Source organism: Cololabis saira, chromosome 3 (assembly GCF_033807715.1).
Source record: "Cololabis saira isolate AMF1-May2022 chromosome 3, fColSai1.1, whole genome shotgun sequence".
NCBI classification, from domain to species: Eukaryota; Metazoa; Chordata; class Actinopteri; order Beloniformes; family Belonidae; genus Cololabis; species Cololabis saira.
This window is the reverse complement of record NC_084589.1, coordinates 35,114,764-35,142,469: the sequence shown is the minus strand read 5'-3', so window position 1 is coordinate 35,142,469 and position 27,706 is coordinate 35,114,764. Positions and strand designations below refer to the sequence as shown.

Here is a 27,706-nt window from a genome sequence, read left to right as displayed (position 1 = left end):
AATCCAATGTTCTGATGAGGAAACCACACAGAATGCCAATAAGGATCAATCTAAACACTTCTACAAATGAGAGATCTTTCGGGGGAACAATGAGGACCTGGTCATAATGTTATGGCTGATATGGCTGAGTGTAATCCAACCATGCATTGGATTATAATATAAGAAAATAAGGTGAAAGGGCCAGCGTAAGAAGCTTGTGTGCATGGCACAAGAGTCAGTAGATCATCTGCAGCAGAAGCAATCCACAGATGACAGTCAGCAGCGGTGAGCTGAGAGAGCCTGCAGCAAAAAGAAATGGCTAAATTAGCTCAAAACAACTCAGGGTGGTGTCACACTCACAGCATTTAGGTCGACCCAAAAGCCCCCTGGACATGAGTACGGTGTACTTGTGTCAGAGGGAACACAGTCATCGCACCCTGGTCCATGTCATGATTTTTAAACTAGCCTTCACCCGCAGTGGCACTTCATTTACAATGTAATTGTTGGTAAAAACTGTAGTTTGTACATTGAATTTGAATCCTGAGTATAGTCTGTCAAGAGTAGAACAAACAAACATTGCAGAAAAAATGTTCACCTAAAGGTCAAAATGTGCAGTTGTTATGGCATGCTTTCTATTGTTTCACTTCAAGCTGGTTGTCATGGAAACACAATGTTCTGCCTCCACCAATATTGACCAATGATGGCACCGACCTTTATCACAACGGTCCTGGTGCGGCGTTTCAACCAGAGTGAAAACAACACTTGTGGCCAAAAACTAAACAAAACTGAAAAAAATAATACAGTGTAACCCTGGAGCGCACGAAGGGACGGCATTGGCGCGCTCCAACATATGTGAAAACAGCCTCGGACTTTCCCATTTTAGTCTAAGCTGTCCTGACAAATACCGACAAAGCATTTCATGAGTAGTGTTGTTTTTGGAAGCCTGTTTCAATTTTAGTTTTAGTCTAGTCTTTGGGCCAAGCTATCATTTTAGTTTGTATTAGTTTAATTCACCTTAAGTTTCAGTCGACTAAAAGTCTGAGTATTTTAGTCTTATTTTAGTCAGAATTGTCCATGACCATTTTAGTCTAGTTTTAGTCAGATTGTATTTAGCCAAACCCATTTTACAATTCAAACTAGTTATCTTATTATTATATTATTGTTACCTTATAAACTCTAGAATACATTCATTCCAGATACAGAAGACGATCTAATTTGAGTTTACAACATATTTATTTTTACGCATTTCTCCCCATCTTTTTCTTTTTTGACGACACATTCACAGTTGTCTTTTCCACGTCTATGTAGGAAAGTGTATCCAAAGATCGTCTCTTCTTTTTCTCCCAGCCCCAGAGAAGATCCCCGCGTGGCCGGCCATCGGCCCCTTTCTCTATGTAACTTTGTTTTTAATTGACGTGAATCTAGAGCTCTGCGTTAACGGCATCAGCCTCTAACCTGCAGCTGCATCTTCTGGATCTGATTCCCCGCGGGCCGCGACTGGGATTGAGGATGTGACGTCACCCAGCAGCAGAACTAAACCAGAGGAAACTACTTAAAAAATGTATACTAAGAATCTTTGTTATAACATTTCATCTCGTCCAACAAAAATGATGACACATTTTAGCATATTTTTTATTTTGTAATCTACATTTTAGTCTCGTTTTTATTCGTCTACGATATTGCATTATATCGTCAAATAACCAGCATTTTATTTGTGTCTCGTCTCATTTTCCTCAGGTGATAAAGGTTCGTTGACGACGATATTTCGTCATAATTTTCGTTGGCAAAAGCAACTTTATTCATGAGCTACTCGCCGGATAATTGGACACGCTGACGCACAACTCTTCTTTCAGTTTCAGAAGACAATTACTGTCATAGTTAAGACTTCAAGGAAACATGAGTCAGATGTGTCACAGGGGCTGTCATCTAGGACAAATGAGGAGGGGGGGGGGGCACTGGACCACTGACAAGACAGTACTAGGACTGTCAAAAGACTAAGGTCAACAGAAGTGTTACGTATTTTAACTTTACATACAAGCCTCAGTAAAACCTCAGTTAAACCTCAGTAAACAGACTGTTCTAATGATTACTACTACTACTACTACTACTACTAATAATAATAATAATAAAAACATGACTCACCCTGACTTCCATGTGCCATTTCAATCATCGAGGGGCAAATACGGCCTTGGTAACTGATCCTAGTCTCTACAGCCTCACCCGCCATCTGTAAACAAGCATACGTTTAGATCCAAACCTTAAGAGTTTCTGCTTTATTGTTGAGGGGTTGGGTTGATGCAAATATGAGAAATTGAGTGACATACCCTGCAAACTTTTTTCAAGTTGACATTGATGCATGCATCCAAAGTTATCCAGGAAGCACCAATCTCCTTGCATGGAGATATACAATCGAGGTGGTGACGGTGGGTGCGTGCAAATGGCTTCAAAGGAAGAAAAGGAGGTCAAATGCAGTTTCAGAGGCTGTATCATGCTGCGTTGTGTTAAACAAAGTAGTGGCAGATGTGATAGATGGGTGCAGATCATATTACTGAGACATGAATTAGAAATGCTTTGAGTGTCTGTTGCACATTTGGTGAACATCTTCGCAGGAACTTGCTCTGTTAATCCTACCGTGCCGTTGACACTCCAAAGGGTCGTGCATGTTGGGTCGATCTGTAGTGTGGTGTTGAGGCAGCAGTCATAAGGAGAAATGCTCTCCATCACATCTGAGTTGCCCCTCGTGTATACCACTAAACCTGATAAGGGAAAAAAAATGCAACACACAATTAATGTAAATGTGGCCACCTGCCCTCACTTCTTTGAACCACATTACTGGTAGTTTTTGACAGATTTTTCAATTTATCACCCTTTGGTGAGGCTGTTGAACGGCTTTGTGCATTTCTCTGAGGAACTCAGAATACTATTAGACCAAGCAGACCTAAACTATGGCTGCATTTTAAGTATATACAGTGAAGCAACACTCCATCATGTGTAAAGTTGCTCAAACATTTCCGCATGTACACTGTCCAAAAGTCATAGGAGACTTCAGCAGCAAATATCAAATACAAAGATCAGTGCCCACAGAAAATTCACGAGCCAGTAACATGCCCATACTGTTGTGCTTCCTCTTGATGATTACACTTTTCTTTGACTCTACTGTGCATTTGTGAAACTTTGTGTGACATAGGGATGGGTACCACTAGGTATATGATTCTCAAAATGCTGACCTCTAAATCTTCGAGAGGGTGGAAGAAAAGAAAAGGGCCACATATATATCACTCATTATCACTCAATAAGATGTGCCAAGAGCAAGAAAAGGAAAACTTGAATTTATCTGACAGTGGTAGCCAGTAAATGTCAGAGCTGTTTTTGTGGCTGTTTTTCTTTGGGTCCTGAGTGACCTGCATAGTGGAGATCTGGGTTTGTTGATGCAAATTTATGAAAGAAAAAAAAAACTATTTATGTATTTTGGATATTTATATCCATTAATGATATATAATGCACCTATCTAAATGTTGTATATAATACAATTCCTGCTTCTATAGTGTATTAATTATCTGCAGTAGTTTATTTGCCGTCTGTTTTGATGTGATTGTTCAACATAGTGACAGTAAGAAAATGACAATACCTCATCTGATAGCTGAAAACAATCAACTTGAGACATCAAATAAGTTAAAATTTTAAAAATTACATATGGAAACCAAGTACATTTAGACTGACTGATGGAAGACTGTTTCCACAGTTTGGCTCATGAAATATAAACAAGTCGCACGAGGAAGTGGGCGTGTCCTCGGTAAACCACGTGTGTAGTTGGAGAGAGGGCTTGTTGTAACCTTGCATCATCATCAGTAGTGGGAATTCCCTGGGACTTCTGCTTTCGACTGACTCGGTATCGGTACTTTCAGAGAAAATCTGGGGAAATCCCTGAACAATCCATGAATATATTTACAAATATGATTACGAAATGATACCGAAAGCATTGTCTTGAGGCGCTAAAGTAGTCTATAAAAAAATTAAAGAAGAACTGGGAACACATTTAGACTTTAATGTAAAACACTCTCAACATACAGACTCTATTGTAACTGCGTATTTAACTTGATGTATATCCCAAACAACCGCGCAGAGGTCTGACAAGTGTATGAATGTAATTAACGCTGCATCACATAAGGGCTAATTTATGGTTCCGCGTTACACCACCGCAGAACCTACGGCGTAGCTTACGCGTAGTTTACGTCGTAGGGTCTGCGTCGATTTAACGCAGAACCATAATTCAGGCTTAAGTTACGAGATGACAATGGCAGGGCATTAACCGCGACATAAGTGGTTTTCTTTAAACCAACTTTTACACATGTCCTCATGAGCTACTACCCGGCGCATGTTTGATCTTTTTTTTTTATTTATTTATTTATTTTTTGCACAGAGACTTCAAACACACATGGCAGTGAGACCCGAAGAAGAGCCAATGCTCTAAACTAAAATTATACTCACTTAAAATAACAAGGAATCCGAAGACTTTCATCTTCCTACACCCCATTGCGGCCGTGGTTAGAGCATGGATGTATTATGGTTAGAGCTCTGAAGGATCATGAGACACATGTGGTTACGTAATGACGTCGTTACGTAGCTGCAGAGACGCGTCTCCATCGTCTGTTTTGTCTTTTGAACGATGAACATTTATACTTCAATTTACAATAACCGTGTTGTCGAGAAATAATAATAATAATAATAATAATAATAATAATAATAATAATAATAATAATAATAGAATCTATTTGTTGGCGACTTTCTGAGCACCCAAGGACACCTTACAGTAAAAAACATAGAAAATATGAATAATACTGCATTAAAAAAATAAAAATAAAATACAAATAATACAACAGGAAATAAAATAAAATACAGAAAATTAAACTGGATCGGCAAGTCTGAACAGATGGGCTTTAAGATGTGATTTCAATGCAATGTTAAATTAAATGAACATTATACTCAGGCACCGGTTAAATTGTACCTGTATTAGATTATGAAAAATGTTACATCCTTAAAATAATAATAACAATAAAAAGACTAACTAACACACGCTGAGGGTTTTTCGCATTATTAAAGTCCTTCATTACTTTCCTCTTTGTGACGATCCTGTCATACAGTTTCCTCGTAATGTCCTACTGTAGTTTATTGTCAAGTGGTCACGTGAAACACGTGGTAGGCGTGTCGCTGTCGCTCCTCTACATAAATTGTATCTGGAGTTTCAGGGTTTCACATCGATCTGAGTTTCCGTGTCATTGCGTTTCACAATTTCTCTGTTCTGGATCTAACTCCGTCAACACGATGACTACTTATCTTCTGAGTCTGGTTTTGCTCTCAGCACTGAGTAAGTAATTTGAACTTTGATGAAATGAGTCAGTGATGTAAAGAGGCTGGCTGTGTTTTTGTCTTTTATACTGAAAGAAATGGCATTGGGAAGTAAAACACGTCTTCTTGTGTCCATCAGGTGCGTGTCTGACAGTGGCCAGGACAATCAGTGAGGACAGACATGTGATTAAAGTCTCCTCGGGGTCGGACGCCACTCTTCCCTGCAGGGCGACACACAAGCCCGAGGTCCAGTACGTCGCAGTCAGCTGGTACAAGGTAAAAACTGATTAGGTTTTACTTTACTTTCTGTTTGACAACATCACCTTTTAAAGACACAGTCCATGTTATACATGCAGAGGCGTCAATTGGGTATGGCAAGGTATGGCAGCCGCCACACCTTGGCTTCAAGGGAAAATGTAAATGTTTGTTTTTTAAATACATTTATGGAATTACTCTGTCTATTTCTATTGATTATTCTATTATTTAATACATATAAAATAACTACAAATGCAAATCAGAACAACATGATCGATTTCACAAGTTATTACACTGCAAAAACTCAAAATCTTAACAAGAATATTTGTCTTATTTCTAGTAAAATGTCTAATTTTTAGTAAAAAAAATCTCATTACATTTAAGACAAGACTCAAAAACTCAAAAAACAACAATTTTCACCTGTTTCAAGTAGATTTTCACTTAAAATAAGTAGAACATTTTTTTTGCTTGTAATGAGAAGATAAATCTTGTCCCACTGGCAGATTTTTCTACTTATTTCAATTGAAAATTTACTTGAATCAGGTGAAAATGGTCAAATAAGTTATTTTTCTGGCGATGACTCTTGTTTTAAGTGTAATGAGACTAAAAATGACTAAAAATGAGACATTTTAACTAGAAATAAGACAAATATTCCTGCTAAGATTTTGAGTTTTTGCAGTGAGCGAGACTGCATTTGAAAAAGTTCCAATTTTCTTGACCACACAGATAAGCTACATATCAGACTTCTGTGATGAGTATTTGCTGGACGTGTTGATTGATACTCTAGTTAAGTTCTGTGACTCGTAACCTTGCCATACCTTAGCTTCCACTGAATTGACGCCACTGTATACATGATATTATTAACAATCTGAAAGATCAGCGTGTTCATTTGTCTGATGCACCATAAGAACACCAGTGAACAAAATCAAATGTTAATACAAGCTTTATTATCTCATGCACATTATTTTCCGGCCGGATGTACACTTTTTTCTCAAACCACAGAGGTAGAAGATAAATGCACATGGTGGTCATCGATCCAGTCGTATTTATATTGAAAAAAGATGTGTTTTGTACGTGAAGCCCATATGTGGAGCCAGACACCCATGTCACACCTTCAGCCTTATATCTCTGTTGATTGCTTCCTACTCGAGGTGTCAAGCCAGGAAAGATCTAAGACAACAGGATGGGACCCATCCCTTTTAAAACATCTGTTTCTCTTTGTTGTCTTCACCTAAAGAGGAGAACTCTGCTAAATGCTCTTTACAGTCTAGTCATAAAAAACAGGAAATAATCCTGCCCTTAGAGCGACCACCAGTGTAGGATCTTATAAAAAAAAACCCCTTGAAACCTTTAAACAATTTCATAAATTCCTAACAAATGTTGATACAAATACAAGATTTAATTGCAGTGGTTGATAAACATCCACAACCTGTCACTGATAACAATACAGTTCCTAACCTTTAAATGTCACAGCTTTACAAGAAATTCAATGCAATTTGAGTCTTAATTGAGGCTAGTATATCATGTTTAGTTAGTCATTTGTCAACACTTATTTGATTTCTCAATTTTCTTTCATGAAATGCCAATGTACTGTTTGAAGCAGTAGAAAAAAAAGATATATATCACTGAAATTTTACTTTTGGCAAAAAAGAGAGCAGAGTTAGTATTGACACTGATGTCAAACTATCTGTATCTGACCTGTATCTTTTGAGTGTCATATCTTGGTTCTAATTTTGACATCTGTGATGGTTTTATAGCACAGAGGGATCCCGTCACTTAAACGCCACGGCCTTGTGAGGAGAGACCTCCCTGATGGCGCAGCAATGCCATACTTAGGTGTAAGCAGGGAGGTGGTGCTGCTGGACGAATCCCGTGAAATCCTCCTTCCCAACGTGACGTGCAACGACAGCGGCCTGTACCTGTGTGACCTGGCTGCACCTGTGGGAGAGCAGAACCAGGAGGGGAGGGTTCATCTTATCCTGACAGGTAAAACGTTTTTCTCAGTGGGTCAATTGATTCTGTGTTGGGCTCCTAGATCAGATCCTCAAATTACCTGGCAGACATCCTCTGGTGCCATCCTTGAATGCCAGTTCAAGATAAAATAGAGGCCTGTCCTGGCCAATAGCTGTGTGGTTGTGCTTTTTTGTCAAACCTCCTCAATCCATCAAAAGTGGATGTTGCTGGAGCTTGAGTTGTGCCTTTGTTTATTTTCTTTTTGCATTTTCAAGCCTAAATTGACTTTATTTCAAGGGCCATATTTACTTAACTTGGAAAACCTGACAAATTTGAATAATGCTTTGGGAGTAAGAGTCTCATACCCAAGTAAAAAGAGTCCTTTTCAACAGGGTTTTACGGCTGTATTCACAGCAGCTGTTTTAGGGGGGTGGCATTTGCCTTTTAACTCAACTCTACTCCTTGCTTTCCATGGTTCAGGATCAACCAGCACACAGAAATAAGGAAGAGTTGTTAAAAATCCAACATGTAGCCAAATGGCAAATATAAGGAAAACTTATTCAACAGCTGGCTGTCGCTGCAGCCTACCATCCAATCCAGTGGTATCTGTCTAATAGTGACAAATAATATTAAGAAAACAAATGATATTGAAAAATTAGGTCTTATTATTATTATTATTATTATTATTATTATTATTATTATTATTATTATTATTATTATTATTATTATTATATAAACCAACACATAGATGGATATCCTGTGTGTCTCTGAAGCATGGCTTTTGGGAGTTGTGGCGCATCCATTGAAGCAAAGCAAAAAAAGTAAAACGAGAAAACAAAACACAAAGAGCTGCAAAATTAGCTTTTATAGTAAGTGATTCCACAATCAATGGTGGATGACGTTGCACAAGAATTGCGTAAAATGAAATGCTTTTTCGCTAAAGGAATGTCTTGTGATGTACAAAGGTTACTCTGTCTACACTTTTGAGATGCTAAGTTAACAATGTGCCTTTGTACTGAGAACTTGCAGCAACTTTTTAATTCTGAAACAGGATTTTGGCAAGATCTTTCTCCAAAAGTAGGTTATTTGTGTGAAAACTAATTTATGCTCGTTTCCCTCTGGGAAAGGGATGACAAACAACCTTTGCTAAACAATATTGTTGCCAAACATTGTGCAGCATTTGCTTGTAATGCAGTTAATTCAGGGTTACACTTGAGTAAACTTGATTTCTACTTTTATTTCCAGATTGTCCTATTCAAGTCACATCTTTTCCAGTGGACTCTGAAGATTTTGATTTTCGCCCCACTGAAAATCAGATGAGGGATAACTTGGTTTTATTTGCCTCAGCAATGCTGATGGTAGCATTTTTCATGTCCCTGATTGGCTATGTAAGTAGGAAAATATGCTTTCGCACATAATTCTGCAGTTGTTTTTCGGTCAAAGCATTTTATATGTTTTTATGTAACACTGTTGGTTTCTTTTAGTAATATTTTTGTTCCTTATAGATGACAATAATGAAATAAAATTAAAATGTTTGTTGTATTGAACATTTAAAACTGTACTGTGTACATTGTCTGGTTATTCCTAATCTAAATTTTCCATATCCACACTACAGTGCTGTGTGAAGAATACTTTCAGAGACAGGAGCCAGAAGACCCCAATAAAGGAAATCTTACTTGATGCCCCAGTCAAACCACTTGAAAAGAAGGATCTACAGTTGATCTACACTTTGGGACCAAAAACATCGACTTTGAAGCATGTCTTTATTTGAACACAAACTCATGAGGACGACAGAGAAAGGCATCTTCCTCCAGAAGACAGTCACTACAGACTTGACACAAGATGAATGGATCTGAAGAGTGCGGTTTAGGAGGGCAGCCGGGTCCTGCAGGCAGATCACTTCTTGATACCTTCTGCCCACATGAAGGTTCTTCTGGCAAGCTCATCAGCTTCATGTGCAACAGCTTGCTGCCAAAGCTATGTGTTACAGTGATTGTATGAAGAAAAGTTGTAAGGAGCTATACAAACACTGGATGCTAAAATCATGTCCGTTATCATGATCAATGCGACTGGAGCCAACTTTGCCTGGTTACGGTTGTAACACTGATCTGACCATGTTGCAAAGTTCTCATAGAACTTTATTTTTTGTTTAATTAAGACAGAAAAGTTCTTAGAATAGCTTAATAACCTGTTACCTGAGCCTTAACGTCTAAAAGTCAAGCTTTTGCTAATTCTTTGGATGGTTTTATGTCCTATGTGTGTATGAGCTATTTGTGACTAGTCATTCATTTTAAGCTGATGATCTAGCAAATAGCAGTGTGGAAAATAAACTGTTCTGTCTTTTATAAATGAGGCTTGTCTTGCTTTTCATTTATAATTTATTCAATCGAAAAGACGTGTTCAGAAAGAAGCATTCAACCAGACACGTGGGTGGAAAATGAACCTGTTTGCCCTTTCAAAGGAGGAACTGAAAAATGAACTGTTCAAACGCCCCTGCACTTTGGGAATTTTAACATTATTTTTAACTTGGGAAAATCGTGGGTGTGGTTTCTAAAGCCTGAGTCCTTTTACATAATCTAACTCTGTCAGGAAAATAAAAGTAAAAAATTATGTTTCATGTTTTAACTTGTTTTACAACCTATGCAGAATTTCATGCTATTTTGTGCCCATGAATGTATCCAGATTTTAGTTTGAACATTTCTAGCGAACAAGGCATGTATTGTGGGTTTATTTCACATGCACATGCTTTTTTTTAATATATGACAAGTTATTGGTGATAATGCAACTAATTAAAATGAAAAATAACTAAAAAAGAGCATGGATAACAGCTTCTCTGGGTTTCTTGTGATTAAAGTTATTTTCTTGTAGTGCCACCCAGAGGTAAATCAAATACAGTACATGAGCTGGAGAGCGAATGTGGGGCCTCTAGTAATGCTGCTGTGTCACAAACAAGTCAAATATATCTCTGGAAGCTATTTTAGAGTAAATGGTACAAAAGGTTGACAATGGGCCAGTGGAAGAAGGTTGTTTTTAAAGGATCATCCTTGGATTTTCCTTCTTGGAATCATAGACTCTACAAAGTTGGGATGTAGCCTATGTATGGACATGCAAAGCACTTAAACCCTTAACTCGAACTGTGAGACATGGAAATGAGAATGTTTTCTATAAATTGTAGATTTACTTCTAACCAACTATGTTTATGTTTTTGGCAAGGAAACAAAACTCTTTACGAATAGATATTTCATATACAAACTCCATCGTTGTTTTCACACTCATTTGAATGGAGCACGTTTTTCGAAATAGACTTTCGTTTGTGAAAAATAAAAATGGTTGCGGAAACACAATTTATTCATAATGTAGGCCTATATGAAATATCTGCATCCATGCGCATGTTGTTTACTATTTCCTTTTTGACATCCTAACAGGTCCGAACACATCCTAACAGGTCCGTCTTTTTAAGCGGCTGTGGGATACCATTTCCCTGCAACCCTTGCTTTATTTCAGCATGCTGCTTCTTTTTGTTGGTGAACTATGAGTGAAAACGGTGTAGCAAGTAATTATATGTTGCATGTTTGCTGGTCGGCCTTTGTTGTTGAAATAAAAACAGACTTTCTGGGATCTCCTATTTAAAGGCTTCCGGCGCCTTAGTACATAACGTTGTCGTGGCCGAGTGGTTAAGGCGATGGACTAGAAATCCATTGGGGTCTCCCCGCGCAGGTTCGAATCCTGCCGACAACGAATCACTTTTTGAAAAAAAAAAATATTTTCACTAATTTTCACCCGGAAAATCCCAGTGCGTTGACACTATCACGATTCAATATATGATTTATTGTAAATAACGGCAGTCCTTAATATAGGAAAAATACCATATTTCCTATTTACCGGTAGCTTTCAAAATAAAATCCGCAATAACACTGAACTGTCTATTGTATCACTGAACTTAACGCTAAGAATATATCTAGGGCTATTATTATTGTTATTATTTTATTATTATTATTTATATGAGTTTAAAAAGGTCTATATGAGTTTAAAAAGGTCTCCAATGTAAACAAGTGTATTGCTTTCTTGGAATAATGCCTTTTAGTTGACTTTGTATCAGCGAATCTGTACTGTCATGAAACTGTACCCGATCCTATGCAATTCTTCTAATAAATTCTTCAATCAATTCAATCAATCAATCAAAAAAAAAAAAAAAAAAAAAAACCCTGTGAGTACAAACTATTTACATTACATTTTATTTTGGAGTCGAGCGTTCACCCACTTCCGCTTCGTTGCTTAGCAACGCCAAACCGTCTGAGCAGTAATGGAGGCTAGTGTTGCTGTTTCGGCCCGAAAGTAGCGTTCTGGGTTACGAACAGGCTACTATGGCTGATGATGACTTAGACGAACTGCTTGACGAAGTTGAACAAAAGTTTTGTCGCGACGTCTCCGTGTCGGAATCGAGCGAGGCAGGAAAACCCAGCAAAGAAACACAGCAGTGGAAGTTCAGGTAAACGTGGCACCAGATGTTAGCTGCAAGCTACTAAACACAAATTAATACATAATATATCCCCTTAATTAGATAATATATCCCACAGGTTGAGTAATGATGTAACTACATTTAGATTGTTGCAAATAAAAGCACCTCTACTGGTGCTGGTATTTTTTTTAAATAGTAAATATTTATTTTGAGTTTGACTCTATTCTTGGTTCTTTATTTATTTACTTATATGCAGTACTCGAGTTGTAAAAGAAAATCAGGGGGGATGGTGGATTTTATCATATGGGGACCGATAATTTGTGCTGATTACAAATAATATAATATATTACAAATAATAGCAGTGACCAAAACACCTGCAGAAATACTGCAGGAATGACATAGCAGCAGTTAAATGCAGCCTTCTGTAAGCTTTAAATATCCACTGGGCTTACATCAAATACATCAAAACACAACAATAAAAACTGTTTTCTGAACTTATCAATATGACTCTGTCCTTCACAGGATAAGTAAAATGGATCACTGCAAAAACAAAAAATCTTAACAAGAATATTTGTCTTATTTCTAGTTAAAATGTATCATTTTAGTAAAAAAATCTCATTACACTTAAAACAAGACTCGTTGCTGGAAAAAACAACAATTTTCACCTGTTTCAATTAGATTTTCACTTGAAATAAGTAGAAAAATCTGCCAGTGGAACAAGATTTTTTTGCTTGTAATAAGAAGATAAATCTTGTCCCACTGGCAAATTTTCCTACTTATTTCAAGTGAAAATTTACCTGAAACAGGTGAAAATTGTCTAATAAGTTATTTTTCTGGTGATGACTCTAAATGTTGAAATAGCAGTAAAACCAAATTCATTGATGAAATGACATAAGGGATGGAAAGGGGGGATGGCAGTTTTACAGGGGGGATGATTTTGACCGTTTTTATTTCAGGGGGGATGCCATCCCCCCTCATCCCCCCTCAACTCGAGTACTGCTTATATCCATTAACAGATGGTAGAATATTGTAAATTAATTTGTATGTATTTGTAATTGTAATGTATTTTTATAGAAAATTTTATTTTCCAGCTGCCAGCTTTAGCCTGAATTGTTGTTGTTAGTTGTAGCTGTTTTTTCTTATTATTTTTAAAGAAAATAAGGACAGGTTGTATTGTAAGCATGTTTAAGGCTTATATTCATAAATGCAAACTCACAAAAGCCTTATAAAAGTAAGTAAATAAGTAAAGTTTATTTATATAGTGCTTTTTACAGACATTTGTCACAAAGTGCTTTACAGAATAAAAACAGTTTAGAGCAATAAAATACATACTGTAGAATACATGATGGAAAAAAAAACATAAAATAACTATGAAAAAAAACTATGCAGTTTACATAAAAGCCTGTTTAAAAAGGTGCCGGCAGAGCATTCAAAAATGTAGCAGCCATAACCTTGAAAGCTCGGTCACCACGAGTCTTAAGGCGGGTGCGTGGGATAATACTGTTATGTATCGATATTTTGTTACCCATTCCTGACACTATTTCTGTTTCTAACTTAGTGCAAATAAGGTGCAACAGCCAACCAGCAGTGTCTCTGAGGACATTGATGCGTTTCTGGAAGAGTTACTGGAGACTGATTACAGCGACTCCCTTCAGTCAAAGGTGAAGTTTTAAATGTGTGTGGCATGCACCCTGTTTGAGTGATGGGAGGACAATTGTGAATCCTAAGAAAGCAAAGCATAAAGCTTTATCAGGATTTGACTTATAATATCGGCTAAGAAATATGACTGTGAAAGACAACCTGTCTACAATTTTTGACAAGTTTGACAAGTTTAAATACACTGTAATGTTGTACATCCATTTCAGACTGAAGAGTTTCTTAAAGGATCTCCGCTAGAGAAGAAGTTTTCCTTTCAGACGGGACAAAGAAAGTAAGTCCTTTAGTTCATTTTCAGTTAAGAAAATAAAAGAAAAAAAGAAAATGTGCTGGTAATTAATAATAACACAACCGTGTCAGTTTGTTTGATTGCTTAGGTCTGAAAATATCAATCAGCCATTCAGAGTTGCATATAACTGTGATATCACAGACTCAGATGAAAATAAGGGAACGTAGAAAATCATGAAATTGTGCACTTGTTCGTATTCACACAAAAAATTCTGTCATTGCTGAGTATATGCAGGTATCCAGATGGTGCACTTGAAATTATCAGAACATTCAGTGAAATGCTGAACACGTTGCACACTCAATGGTTGCCATCTTGTTCAGGTAGTGGAGGAGATAAGTGCTACATTCTCAATTAAAAAGAAGACAGTCTGTCATTAGCACCAAGAATGGCAAAGCTTTATTCTTTTATTAAAAAAAAAAAAAGGGTTGAGATGACACATTTTTGTTAATTTTGTTTTGAAGATATGACCAACAAAATGCAAATCTTGGCCATAACTCAGATGAAGCAGTGAAACAAGAACGTCTGCCACTGTTTTCTGAATGTGAATGTGTATGAATGAATAATGGTCTAAGTGTAGCACTTTGAGATTAATTGAATGTAAATTAGTGTTATAACACTGCTTTCAAAAGAGAATGGCTGACATCCTCCTCCTACAATATGTCACAGATATTTCAATGTGAGCCAAGAATTTTTTCAACCTTTTTTTTTTATTTAACATATAATACAATTGTTTTTTTGTTGTTTTTTTTATAGAATGTGGATAAAAACTATAAAGTGCAAGGCTAAACATTTCTTATCTTCTCTTTGGTTCTGAAATGGAAAATGGTCAAACTGCTGTTGCTGTAAATGTCTTGCACTTATTTTGTGCTTGGAGACTATTTGAAGTGTGTGTTCTACATCCAGGTGCTGTCCTGTTTTTGTTGGTGGGAGCTCAGTCACAAATGGTGTTGGAACAGCCACATCCAAGAGGTGTGAAACATATCATTTTATACTCACATCATCTGTCATGTCTCATCTTAATTTATCTAGATGTAGACCTTTGACAAATCTTAAAGTAAGCCTTTAATTTTTTTTTCATTTCATTTCTCCATCTTCATCTCCACACATGATCTGAAAACTTAAAATCATATTGATTTTGCTGTACTGCGTCAAGTCAAAAGTCTCGCTCTTCTTTTTGTAACAATTTCTGATAGGTGTTCTTTAATGTTTTTTGAAGTCAGAAGCAGGGAATTTCCCCACTGTCAAACATGCTTGACATCAGTCCACCCGTAAAACCACCCGCCACCACCTTTCTTCTCTAATAGCTCCACAGAGCAGGTGTGAACCTCCAGACTTAAGAAAATGTTTTTATTTTTCCTTAAGCCATCACTGAACTGAGCTCTCACAGCCCTGCTTGCTCAACCCATAACATTCATAATTATACAGAGTTTTTGTTTTAATCTACTCTTTGTTATTTAAGTTTGTCAGAATGGGTCTGTATTCTTATTTTAACAATGGTTATTTTTTGTTAATTCATGTATTATTTCAGAATACACATTACATTTTGTTGTACTTCTTGTGCAATGACAAAGTTTGAATTTGGTTGTGATAATGGAAAAAAAACACTAACTTATTTTTGTATATAGAAACTGACTGGCGTTGTGTATTGATAGGTCATGTGACCAGCTGAGATGTATATCTTGTGACTTTCGGGTGCTGATGTTTGATGATTCTGAGTGGGATCCATCCTGTGATTACCTGTTCCTCAGGTGAGTCTATAGGTGTCCTTTAATGTTCTTACACAAGTACAAAACCTAAAAATCCACAATTGAATAGAGGGAAATACACCACAAAGAAGATTTTAATCTAATGTAATTTCTATCCTGCATAATCATCTTACTTTTGATTGCCTGTGCAGCTCAAGTTAGTACATTTATGTAGTGCCAGATCATAACAAAAGTAATCTCTCAGTACTTTAAGTAGAAAGTAAACCAGGTCCATCCATCCATCCTTTCATGCATCTGTACCAGCTTCTTTCCTATTTTGGAGCTGGAGACCTTCCCTGCCCTCTGGTCAAATTGAGTAAATAAAAGCCAGTGAAATTATGTTCTAAACAATCATATGCAGAAAAAGTTGGAAAGGAAAGCAACAGACTGCATAGAGTCTTCCGTTGATTTCAGTCTCCCATCCTGCACATGCATGTGTGGCGGTTGACAGTGGTGCGGAAAAAAGTACCTTTTGAACAAGAAGATGCCTCCAGCAGAACCAGTCTAACAGAGGGTGGCTATCTGTGTCAACCAGTTTGGGGTTGAAGAACAAGCTTTCCTCTAAGAAATACTCTTAGTTCCAATATTTCTGATGCCACAACAGTATGAAAGCTTCTTTATCAAATCTGTACAGACTGTTGTTTCATGGCTAAAAGATGTCTGTACTGCTTGAAGCGTGGTAACAACTCTTATTTGCTTTGCAAATTTCATTTCTCAATGACACAGAATGAAATGATTTGTAAATCTGACAACCCTGTATTTCATGGACAATCAAACATAGAAAAAAAAACACAAAATGGAGGAAACATAATATTATCTATCATTTTTAAGATAGGCTGCTGCCATCAAATTTTAATTCAAATTCAAATGAGACATTTTTTTATTTTTTATTAACATCTCAGTGAGTATTTTGACCCTTTTTTGGAGTTTGGATTGTAGTTTCAATTTACAAGAGACCACATTTTGTAAAATTGAATGAGACCTTTCCATCAGTGCAGAGGGTAGCTATATGACCAAAACAAAATGAACCAGACTCAGACACTTGATTCAAAACATCTGAAAAAGTTCTTTATTTCACCAGGGGAACAGATTACTTCATAATGTTTTCATCAATGTTATTTTGCACGTTTAGTTTGGAAAATGTAAAGGCTGAGTTGTAAAATACTGTCTCACAAAATTTGAATTGTTACATTACCAGTGCAGCTATGTTCTTTAAATATAGAGTTGTTTTTGATCTAAGTGTGCAAAAGTCTGGCACAATTTTCTGTTGTCATTTACTGAAAAGCATATGTGTCTCTAAAAAGAAAATACAAACAAACCACTGGTAACAACCATTTATGTCTTCTGCTGTTCTACAGGAGGTTCGTACTGTCTCCAGGTATAGCATGATTATAAAAATATCACATGACCCACACTGACAGAAGGAGTTTTTTTTTCCATTGTTCCACTAAGTAATGTGAATCAGTCAGTATGTGAGAAAGTGTCAGTAGTTGCATTGAACATATTTTTATTTTGACCCTAAGATGGCAGTATTTAACAGTGGCGGAGTTGTTCTCTTCATATTTTTTTCTTTTCTTTTTTTCTCATGGCACAGACAACTAACTACAACATTTAGAAGAGGTGAGGATGTTTAATACATTTTTGAGGTGAGGTTGAATATGTAAGACCCCATAAAGCCACCTGACAACCCCAGTCTGATCATGACACACATTCTGTATAATTCCACATAATTAGATTATACTTGTGGCAGTTTTTGAAGTTATATCATTATTTGGGTTTATGGGACATTAGAAGCAAAGACAAATGGATTTTTGGATCGTGTAAAATAAAGGTATGTGAGTGGGTTACCAAATATGTTTGGTGGTCTGCTCCGGTTTATTAATCATGTGCACATCCATCAAGTATTACCATTGTGTCTGAGAGGCGTTTGTACTTAACTTGATGACAGCAAGGTGACCAGGTCTGTGGCTTCATCATGTATAAGATGTTTGTGCTGACATCCGGCGTCAAATATGTCTGTGTCTTTTGCCAAATATTTATACGTGGTCTCAACTTTCCAAGAAACATTATTCCAGTTATCTTTTGGTTTATTTATATTCAGCTTAAAGGGGCTTTCTTTTAAAAACCTCTTTTGCTTTTTTTTTTTTTTTTTTAAATGCAGAACCTTAACAATTAACATGTAGCCTTGTAGATTGAAGACCATGTAGCCTTGTAGAGTGAAGAGTCAGTTGTAGATAATGGGTTTATGGCAATTTCTCTTACCATTGTTTGACCTTGGATGAGCTTGTACAGATATCCACTTCTGTAAGTCAAGTCAAGTCTAACTTTATTGTCAGATATGCTATATGTTCGACCTACAACTCAAATTAAATTACAGTCCCCTCTGACCCCCGGTGGAAAATACAGGTAATAAAATAAAAGCATAAAAATAAATAGTCCACAATCTAAAATGACACATTTAAAATGCAGTCCTAATCTCTAGTAGGGGGACGAGGACGGAGTGACAGTAAAGCAGGAAGGGAGCCTGACGGCCTGTAAAGACTGATAACTGTTCTGAGTGTTTTACACTTGAGAATAATCTTCCTCGCTGTAGGATGATGGGCCCCAAATTGGTTGAAAATAGCTTTTTAAAGTCATTGCTGACGCCTTTCCAGCTTGCCGCTCCTGAGGGCCACTCTATGTAGCAGCACAACCAATGACCGCATGATGGCAGCGTAGCACAAGAAAGTTCATGTGTGAGCCCTGGCGTGAGACAGAGAAGAGGATCTACCCCGGGCTACACATGGGACAAAGTGGTACTACCAGACATAACTGTCCCCACATAATACATCAGTAGCTCTTTCATCAACATAACAGATCAATAAGCCCCCATGTGTCAGAAATAGTATTTCTACATAGATGGGCTTGAACCTCAAACTTGGAACTAAAAGAGGATGCAATTTCTTTTTCACAATTACTAACTTTCACAACTCTTGAACATATGATGCATATGGTTAATTACTAATACCTAGCTATAAAACGTTTCTTTCTCTCTTTCACAACTCTCTTCTCACACTAAAGATTTGTTAAGTTGGTGAGTATCTGTTAGTCATTTTATGTCATCTTCCAGTTCTGGATGATGTTTGACCCTTGATTATATGAACATAGTGTGATCAACTTTTAAAAGTTTGGGTATTCTGTTAGTTGCCTGATCGTGCCATCAAAATTATCATAATGTGACATTTACTGTCTTTAATTTGATTACTTTTGCAATATTACACCATCCAGAGATCACAGTGTGATTACACAGAGGTATCATAATGATTATCATTATCAACGGTTCTATTTGTGCTCATGTGCATCTGGATGGATAAAGACTAATTTGAGTGACGTCGTGTCATTTTCTACAATATCAATGCATGCATGACCGGCCACAGCGGAAAGCACACACTTAATCATTGAATCGTGTGTAGGCGCACCAAAAGTTGGAATTAATTCTCGAGCTGGATTTGATCTTTTTTCTTCCTCTGACAGTGTTACTTCCTCTACACAAGTGCTGATATTCAGTCTTGGTGAAGCTTTGTATTAAGCTTATTTATTGAGTTTGAAAACTATGCAGAGAAGTCTGTAAATACACATTTAACCACAGTGAATTCTTCATTTAAAAATACTTAAAAGAAGATGAATCAAATTAGTTTTTTAAATTATGCCATACAAATTATCTGTAAATCATTCTTTAAGTAAGTTGTCAGCATTTTATTGGTGTGATGATCAAAGCTGTGAGTTTTTGTTAGAGATCTGGAACTTTCTTTCATCTGAGTTGCAGATATTTATCACTCTGAGTAGCAGGATTGCAAATATCACACTTGTCACTTCTTCTTACAAGAGTGAGCACATGCAGCTGCAAAATCATAAAAAAATGGCTTGTTAAATGACGAGAACTCCAGAAGTGACAGGAGCGACTTCCCACTGATACAAAGGTACATAATGATGAATTATACCGGTCTGCACTGCGGTTGGCAGCTCACTTCCAGTCCTGTTGTGTTGGACAGACTCTCCTTGTCTAAATAAAAGTAAAGGTAATAAAACATCTGTCGACTAATAAATAAAATGAGGGCTACAAGGGATCCACACTGTTTTTAGAAAAAGAGAATAGCAGTAGGTCACCTTGTTTTGCTGTGGTTTGTGTGTATAAATAAGAAAACACCAGTAGAAGGACATTTAATGACCTCTCATTCCATCTCAGTGTTTACCAGCATAACGCTCCTTTTGGTTTTAACTGGTTTTCAACATATACTCTCCTTTGATTATATATTTTTTAAGTACTTTAATATTTTAAGATTTAAGTTTATAAAATGTAGATAACAATAGTGTTTTAGTATTTGTGACATAGTTACATTTTCATCTTAGAAACAGTACAACCTAGAACCCATTAAAAGAATCAAAATGAGTATGAGATGAGCTGAATAACATCAGTTCAATAATACCACTGTAAAGCTCCCCCTCTATATAGTTCTGACCTTTTCAAAAGGACATTGGTTTTTTTTGTTTCAATAATCAGTTATTATCTTAATTGTGAATTAAAGATTACATCAGAAAACAGAAAAAATGTTGATCTGATCACGTAGGTTTGTTAACGTTCTTATTTAATCAAGTTCATATGCTTCTACATATACATACAGTTATATACTGTACATACACATACTAAAATTGTTATTACCTGGTTGTCCTATGTTTAAATGTCTCCTTTTATTCCAACACACGTTACACTCTCATTCACTTACACTACAACACATCACACAGTCACCAAACTGCACCCATCACTGTCTTGTCTTTTCTTCCCCGCTCATTCATGTTCCACCCTTTCCTGGTCTTTTGTGTCCCGCCTTTAGTGATATTGGTCCTCAGAATATTTTTAGTTTTTCTCTATTTTCTATGGATCAATAACATATCAAGAGGGCTGGTGAAAGGAACCCACTCTCACACACACACATGCATACACACGGACAATAAAAAAAAAACTGTTGCAACATTAAAATGCATCTATATCCGTGGTTTTTAGGTAATGTCAAACTTGGTATTATGCAGGCAAAGGGGGCGGGGGTAGTAATATTCACAATTCATTAAACTGTTCAATATTTATTTCAGAATCCCACATAAAACTCAACTCATGTCTGTTTTGGGGTTTCCACATTGAGTTTTGATCCTTGAGCTTCGACTCTCCAGTATTGTAATGCCCAGTGGTGTCGACTGGATTTAAAAATGCTCCACTCTTTGTTAACCTGCTATACATAATGCATTTTTAATATTTGTGCTCTTTTTTTCCCTTCTGAACTTGAGTTGTGAGCCGATAACCCAAGCATGATAACTGGTTCCATGGTTGTTTTAGAGGCAAGCCAGAGTTAGGGTAAATCATTGAGTGGAAGTGCAGTTTGACACAATTGTTTCTGATCAGTTGTCTCATTTGTCTAGACTGGCTGATTTGTATTCATGCAATTCATTTGATTCACATGTTCATTTGATTCTAAAATATTTGTCTGCAGTCCGACAGTCATTTGTCACGTGGCTGCTGTCAAAGGATCCATCGTAAACTAAAAGCTGTCAGCTTGTTGTGACATGACTATCGAGCTTTCTGCATGTAGTGGCAAATATTACGCTTACCATGAATAAATCACTTGACAGTTTATTACTCATGTTTTCATTTCAGCAGCGTCATTTTTCGGTTCACATGCATTTTAATCACCTCTGTTTTAATCATCCACCCCTCATAAACGTGCAGGTTTGTCACTGCAGCAGAATCTGGTGTGAGTAAAACATACAACACAAACAAATTCAATTCAGTTCCATTTGATCAATCCCTCAATGGAGATTTTATTTTTGCAGTACAAAGTCAGTCTGACAGCAGATATTTAAGACACTTTAAGGAGTAATTGTATTAGTTTATAGCTCATCTCCTGTAGTTGCAGTTATCTCCTGTTGTCACACCTAGGCTTAGGCGAAGGTAGTGTAACACCTCAGCACTAGACCAGAGACTAGGCAGGCAGACACAACAGGGCAAAGTTCAGGGTGATTTATTCTAAAGTACAAAAAGTGGCAATTTACTTGGGGCGGCCCCAACATGCCTGTGGTGAAGACAAAAACGAACATCATAAATCCCAAAATACAAATTAACAGTGTATGATGAATTAATACAAAAACATACAAACAAGCTAATTAATTAAACAAAGAAAATGCAAAATCCCCTCTTTTAACAAATCAATCATTCCCAGTCTATTTTTTGTAATGTCATTTTTAACAGCATTTATTTGCCATAAAACCCAAAAAGGAACATTTAATTTGGTTTAATCCCCCTGAACTCCTCCCTGATGCAGGTGGACTACAGTGACCATGGGCTCCCCATGGTCACACCTGTAGTTGCCTGTAATGTAGCAAACCATGTGAAGCCTCTGACTAAAGACTTGTTTCATCACAGTGTTGTGTAAAGGATGTGCCGTTTGTCCACTTAGTTTTGAAACTAAAAGCAACATTTTTCCTTGCACAGTGCATATTCCACTTTACTCACAGCCGTGTTCTCTGCTTGACTGTCAACCATCTTTATGAATGCCAGATTGGCTCAAATATCAGAAATGAATAACTTAATAATATATGAATTTCTTATAACAGAAGTTGTTAATTCAAAATAAGAATTCTTTGTTGTTTAAACTGTTAGAAAAGATGGATATGGAAAATAATTTAACTCTGGTCTTAGTGGTAGATATTTATCCCCTCCAGCTCTGCTTAGCAGTAATGCAAATGTCACCTTCCTCATAGTTTTTGCTACAGGAGTGGGCACTGTACCAAAACCATTTTAAATACACAGTCTCTTTTGATTGTGATAATTGTTACAGAAAATTTTAAATAAAGGCTGCGAGCTGCTTCACTGTCAGCATGTGGATCTTTCTTTGCAAAGAATTGACATCCTCTTTTTTTTGTAATTTTTCAATAATAGGTGTATTGTTGTTGTTGACATGAATCACTCAGCTCAAACCTTCCCTCTTTTCCTGCATCTGCACAGATTTCGTTCATAAACGATCGCCTGTTTTTGGGAGTTACAGAAAAGATCTGAAACAAAAGGATGTGTTCAGAACAGTTCTTCTGAAGATAAAGGATTCCGGCACTTACCGTCTTTGAGTACAGCAGCTCTGGCATTATAGTTTTACTCACACGTGTACATTAATTTTTCTATTTTCGTGGCCAGACAACAAAAACATGTTTAGAAGTGTGATTTGATTGCAGTTGATGCCAGCCTACTCTGCAATCTAATCATTGTTCGACGAAATGACAGCTACTGTTTTGCTGCATAAATCACAAGAACAAACAAAGGGTTGTCTTTCAAAAGTATGAACAAAACACATCTGTAAACACATTTAAATGCGATGTAAATGAGACTCCAACTGTGCCCTGATGCCCTGAAATGTATCAAGCGTGTTGTTGATTTCAATAGGCGTGAGGTTTTTTAAAAAAGGCTTCTAACTGGAGCTTTGAACGTGAATAGAATAGAAGAAAATGCAGCCAAAGTTGTTTGTTAATTTTATTTGCAGAAGTCTGTAACTGCTCAGAAATAGAGGACAAACATACCCATGAGCCACCTGTCCACACACCAATTTAAAGCATACACCTCAAAAACACATTTTTATCATCAGTAACAAGTGTAAACTTCACTCAGGGTGAGTTTTGCTCTTCTTATTATGACCGTGGGAACTTCCAGAAAGCTCCACTCCCCCAGTAGTAGAGCTCCAATCCTCTTGCTACCAACAGTTAAACAAGCAAACCAGATTAAACATAGCTGAAATATGTGTTTTAGTCCAAGATAATTACATTTGGAAGAGAAATATTTCCCATTAAATCTCACTTTTTAATGTCTGGCTTTTCTCATTATGACTGGAAAGATGAATGCGTTAAAGTCTTTGAATAAATCTCTTGAAATGCATTAAAGTGAAGGTCAACTGTGGTATTGTAGTGAAATGTCTTGCAATCATCTGATATTCCATATTTTTAGTTCTAAATGGACAAACTTCATGTTTAATATGAACGACTTTCTTTTCAGTGATGGTACGATGGTGGAAGCATAAGTAGGGGCCAACAATAATAAGGGTTACAGAGTGAAAAAAAATTATTGCAAATGTGAATTAACATCTGCTCGTGTAAATGTTGACAATTTCATGAAAATAACCTTTTTAACTTTGAGAAACATGAGTTAAAAAGAGCCTTTTTAACAGCCGTAGAAAAACCAACATCAAAAATGAGAAAAGTGTGTGGAGGGCTCTTGAACTCAATTATTTTGTGTTCATTTTTGTTCCACAAGTTTTAATCAAGAAAAGATGAAGGGATTTGTTTAACTATGTAAACTGTTGATTAATCAGTTTTACTGGTGTCAGATTGAGTTGAAAATATTTAAATGGTGTAAACTGAACAGTTTTGAATGGGAACAGATTCTGAGCATTTGCAGCAAAACGGCAATTAATGTTGGCAGCAATTAGGGACATTAGTTAAGAATACATTTCTTTGTAGGGTGGGGGGACTGCCAATGGGAATTAGCCAGTAGGCTACATTTGGGTGCATCTGCTTTTATTTTGTAAATGCATAATGATGTGCACTGTCCCTCCTTACCAAATAAAATACATTGAAATTGAAATTGAAATTGTAAAGCCACTGACAAGACTTTGGATACCACATAAGGAGAGAGCCCTGTGGTGGACCGGTGACCTGTCCAGGGTCTTCCACTGCTGGGATGGGCTCAAGCTCATCCCCCTGGTCCAGAATAGTAATGGGCGGGGATGGATGATGGATGATGGTGTGGATAGGGCTCCTGCAGACAAACTGAAAGGATTTCAACTTTCTAAGTTTAAGAAAATAATATAAACAGGACTGTTTGCACAGGCATTTTCTTCCGGTTATGGCCACTTAGTCTATATAAGTCAAAGACTGGTGTCACATAAACTACTGTCAAGGGTTGCAAAAGGAGGAAAGAAATGTAATATTCATGACAAAAAAGGAAATTGTAAGAAACAGGGGGCATGATATGTTCTATTTAAAATGGAATAAAAATAATGTTCATATTTCCAGAAAGGAGATGTCTGCAAACTGATAACGCTACCATCATGTTTTCAATACTGATTACTTTTCCCCCCCCGATCTCGTCTGTGTCTGTCTGCTTCAGGAACAACATGCCGAACTGTCAGAAGCTCAGAACCAAGCTGAGGAGGAGGAGAGCGTATCGAGCGTACGCCTGCCAGTGCAGCTGGTTCTCTGCATCAGAGCCAACAGACCTCAGGGATCAACCTCAGCTCAGATGGGTCTGTGGCAAACACCAGGACTGATGTTCACTAACAAGACAAAGCACACATGGGACTCTCGTGTCTGTCTGTCGGACAGAATTTTCTTTTTCACTACTCCTCGATGTATCACAGCAGACATCTCTGAAGACTTTAAATTCATTTCTATGAAATGTGCTGATGGACTTGGTCTCAATGCCCAATGAATATACGAAGATAATGTAAATTATATAGTGTGGTGTTGGTAAGTCACCAAGTCCCAACATAGTAGAGACCCTGAGGATCTTCTTTTTTTGTAAGAAGTTAGCACTTTCCTCTTCCATAATCAAATGAGAGAATTTCTTTTGGAAGTTGAAACGTATGAATCACTCCCATGATTCTGGGGTTTAAGTGGTGCCACATAATCTGTAGATACATAAGTTAGCGTAGCATCAGTGACATCACCGCTGTTTTGAGTCATTCATCATGTGGTTATTGCCATTGACCATCTGGTTGTTCACAACCAGAGATGAAATACCAGTTTTGGGCAAAACCTGAGTCAAACTTTAGTATAAAATCAGTCTCTGATCTCTTACAGAAACACAATGAGCTCAGACACTTGCGTCTCTCATTTCTTTTCATTGCTAGGACACATTTCCCCAGCAATTTAAAGTTTTTCCTTTTCTCAAACAAAATTTGTTTGCCATAAACTTCTATAAATCCCACACTTTATAGCACTTTAAAGGTATTGTGACATCATTTTTAACATGCTTTTAACACTATTAAAAGTCTTGGCCATCATCCCTCAAATGTGTCTAAAAGAGTGTAACAAGAAAAACTTCAATCTAGTACTCTTTTCCTGGCTTTTTATTACAGTGTTTTTTTGCGCCGTGAAAAATGCTTCCTTTCCCCCCTTTCCTGTCAATCATTGCTCCGCTCCTCCTCCAAACCTCCTCCTCCTCCAGCCATATGCTGCTTATGCTCACAGCGGCGTCGGAGAGGGAGCGACAGGCGAAGCATACACGGAAAAGCAGGAGGGCGAACCACAGCAAACAATCATAAAAATAAAGGCATGCAAGCAGCACTGTCCCCTTATCTTAAGTCCAGTCAGTGGCCGCGGGTCTTCTTAGCAGTTTTCCTCCGGTGATTAGAACAAAAGAGGCTCTAAACTGCTCCGTGTTAAGCCTGATTTATGGTTCCGCGTTAAATCGACGCAGAGCCTACGCCGTAGGGTTCAGCTTATGGTGCGCGTCGCCGCGAAACCCTACGCCGTAGGCTCTGCGTCGGTGTAACGCGGAACCATAAATCAGCCTTTATGGTGCACTGGAGAGGAGAGGAGGCAGGGAGCTGGGTGGAGGGGGCGGTGATTTAGCGGGTCTATACGTAACGATCCGCCACCAAAGCACATGCGCCGTTTTTGCACAGTTATGCGGAAAATCCCAGAAAGCACACAATACACTGAATGTTAAAAGTTTGTTGTTTTTTGGGTGTAATTGATGTCAAGACACCCAACAAAACACAAAAAATCAAGAAAAATGTGTTTTTCATGTCACAATCCCTTTAAAGAAGGTGACAATGTCTAATTAGATCCTCTAAAGAAAAAAGTCAAACAATGAACTTTAAGATTTTTGTTGGTTGGAAACCTTATGTTAAAAATCATCTTTCCACTTTTTCATGGTTTTTACCAACCTCAAAAAGAAGCACAGTACATAGCTCTTTGTTATTAAGTGTTCCACTGTGTACACCATCTCATCCCTGTTTGTGATGGCTGATTAAGGTCGGGCAGGGTTTGTACTTTGGTTTCATAGAAGATTTTGTCTGAAAGCTGTTGCTTGATGTTGAAAAACAGAACAATCAAAACAGCAAAAATGAACTGAAACAGCAAATGTACAGCGAGATGTGAGAGTGAAAGCTCCTAAAGCTAGTTTAAAAATCTAATATAAGATTCATGTGATAATATGGTAATATAACAATTCCAAGGATACGTCTCATATTGATGTGGTCACATTATCAGTATCAGTACGTTATGTTCATGTTCTTATTCCACTATCTCTTATCATATTCATTTTATAAATGGGACTGTGCTTTTGGACTACGAAATCCATTTCTTTTTATTATCATCAGAGGAAGTTAACCTTCCTTTTTGGGCCATCGCTACAGGAATTATACCTGAACTGATTTTAAGTAATGTAAACACAGGGCAAAGGGGTGACTGAAGCCCTGTGTTGGCTGTTGCATCACTTCAGCACTCTTTTCACTGTCAATAAACATCTGGTTTGAATTTTCTACCTAATCCAATTTTACTTGTTATGTTTTATATTTTTTTTCTGGTTCGTACAAGATATTAGAGCTCCACCATCACTGACACCGCAGACAGACCGCCAATGTTTTTGAATGAAAATGCAAACAAATGTCCCATCACTTCCACTAGGTCAACAAGACAGCAGTCATCAAGTGTGCTGTGTACAGCAGCTCACACTCAGTCTTTTGTGCACCATCCGTTTGCTTGCATTATCTTTCACAAGAATTATCAGTGCAAATGCATTTATGCACACAAAATATTAAGTATACATACACAAGTATGTCATTTAGAACATGGTCCATGTGTCAGCCTCTGCATAAGTGCACTTCTGGTCGGAAGAAAGTGGTATTACCAGTTGTGCCGGACCATCCTCACTCATTAGCACTGTATTGTCAGTGGTTCCTTTGTCAGCACAGCAGATCCATAAGCCTCCATGTGGTCAAACCGAGC

General features: G+C 37.3%; 2 protein-coding genes and 1 non-coding gene across 3 annotated transcripts; all 3 read left to right on the top strand.

The window, feature by feature from the left end:
- The first annotated feature begins 5,238 nt into the window (after positions 1–5,238).
- cd83 (CD83 molecule) lies at positions 5,239–9,570 on the top strand. Its single transcript, XM_061718507.1, has 5 exons — positions 5,239–5,344; positions 5,465–5,601; positions 7,338–7,566; positions 8,779–8,921; positions 9,149–9,570. The coding sequence occupies exons 1-5, from the start codon at positions 5,302–5,304 to the stop codon at positions 9,302–9,304; spliced, it is 708 nt and encodes a 235-aa protein (XP_061574491.1). The 5' UTR covers positions 5,239–5,301; the 3' UTR covers positions 9,305–9,570.
- A 1,619-nt stretch (positions 9,571–11,189) lies between these two features.
- trnas-aga (transfer RNA serine (anticodon AGA)) lies at positions 11,190–11,271 on the top strand. The gene has a single exon. It is a non-coding gene; the product is annotated as a tRNA-Ser (tRNA).
- Positions 11,272–11,837: 566 nt separating this feature from the next.
- Positions 11,838–27,382, top strand: cfap418 (cilia and flagella associated protein 418). Its single transcript, XM_061717960.1, has 7 exons — positions 11,838–12,022; positions 13,551–13,653; positions 13,858–13,922; positions 14,841–14,906; positions 15,590–15,685; positions 24,861–25,699; positions 26,521–27,382. Exons 1-6 carry the CDS (start codon positions 11,898–11,900, stop codon positions 25,018–25,020), a joined length of 615 nt encoding a protein of 204 aa, XP_061573944.1. The 5' UTR covers positions 11,838–11,897; the 3' UTR covers positions 25,021–25,699; positions 26,521–27,382.
- The last annotated feature ends 324 nt before the right edge of the window (positions 27,383–27,706 follow it).

Bases quoted from the DNA above. Each gene is read 5' to 3' on its own strand.
- cd83 (XM_061718507.1), top strand. From the start codon at position 5,302: ATGACTACTTATCTTCTGAGTCTGGTTTTGCTCTCAGCACTGA. The intron at 5,602-7,337 runs GTAAAAACTGAT...ATGGTTTTATAG, and splicing joins TCGCAGTCAGCTGGTACAAG to CACAGAGGGATCCCGTCACT. The intron at 7,567-8,778 runs GTAAAACGTTTT...TTTTATTTCCAG, and splicing joins GGTTCATCTTATCCTGACAG to ATTGTCCTATTCAAGTCACA.
- cfap418 (XM_061717960.1), top strand. From the start codon at position 11,898: ATGGCTGATGATGACTTAGACGAACTGCTTGACGAAGTTGAACAAAAG. The intron at 13,654-13,857 runs GTGAAGTTTTAA...CATCCATTTCAG, and splicing joins GCGACTCCCTTCAGTCAAAG to ACTGAAGAGTTTCTTAAAGG. The intron at 13,923-14,840 runs GTAAGTCCTTTA...TTCTACATCCAG, and splicing joins TTTCAGACGGGACAAAGAAA to GTGCTGTCCTGTTTTTGTTG.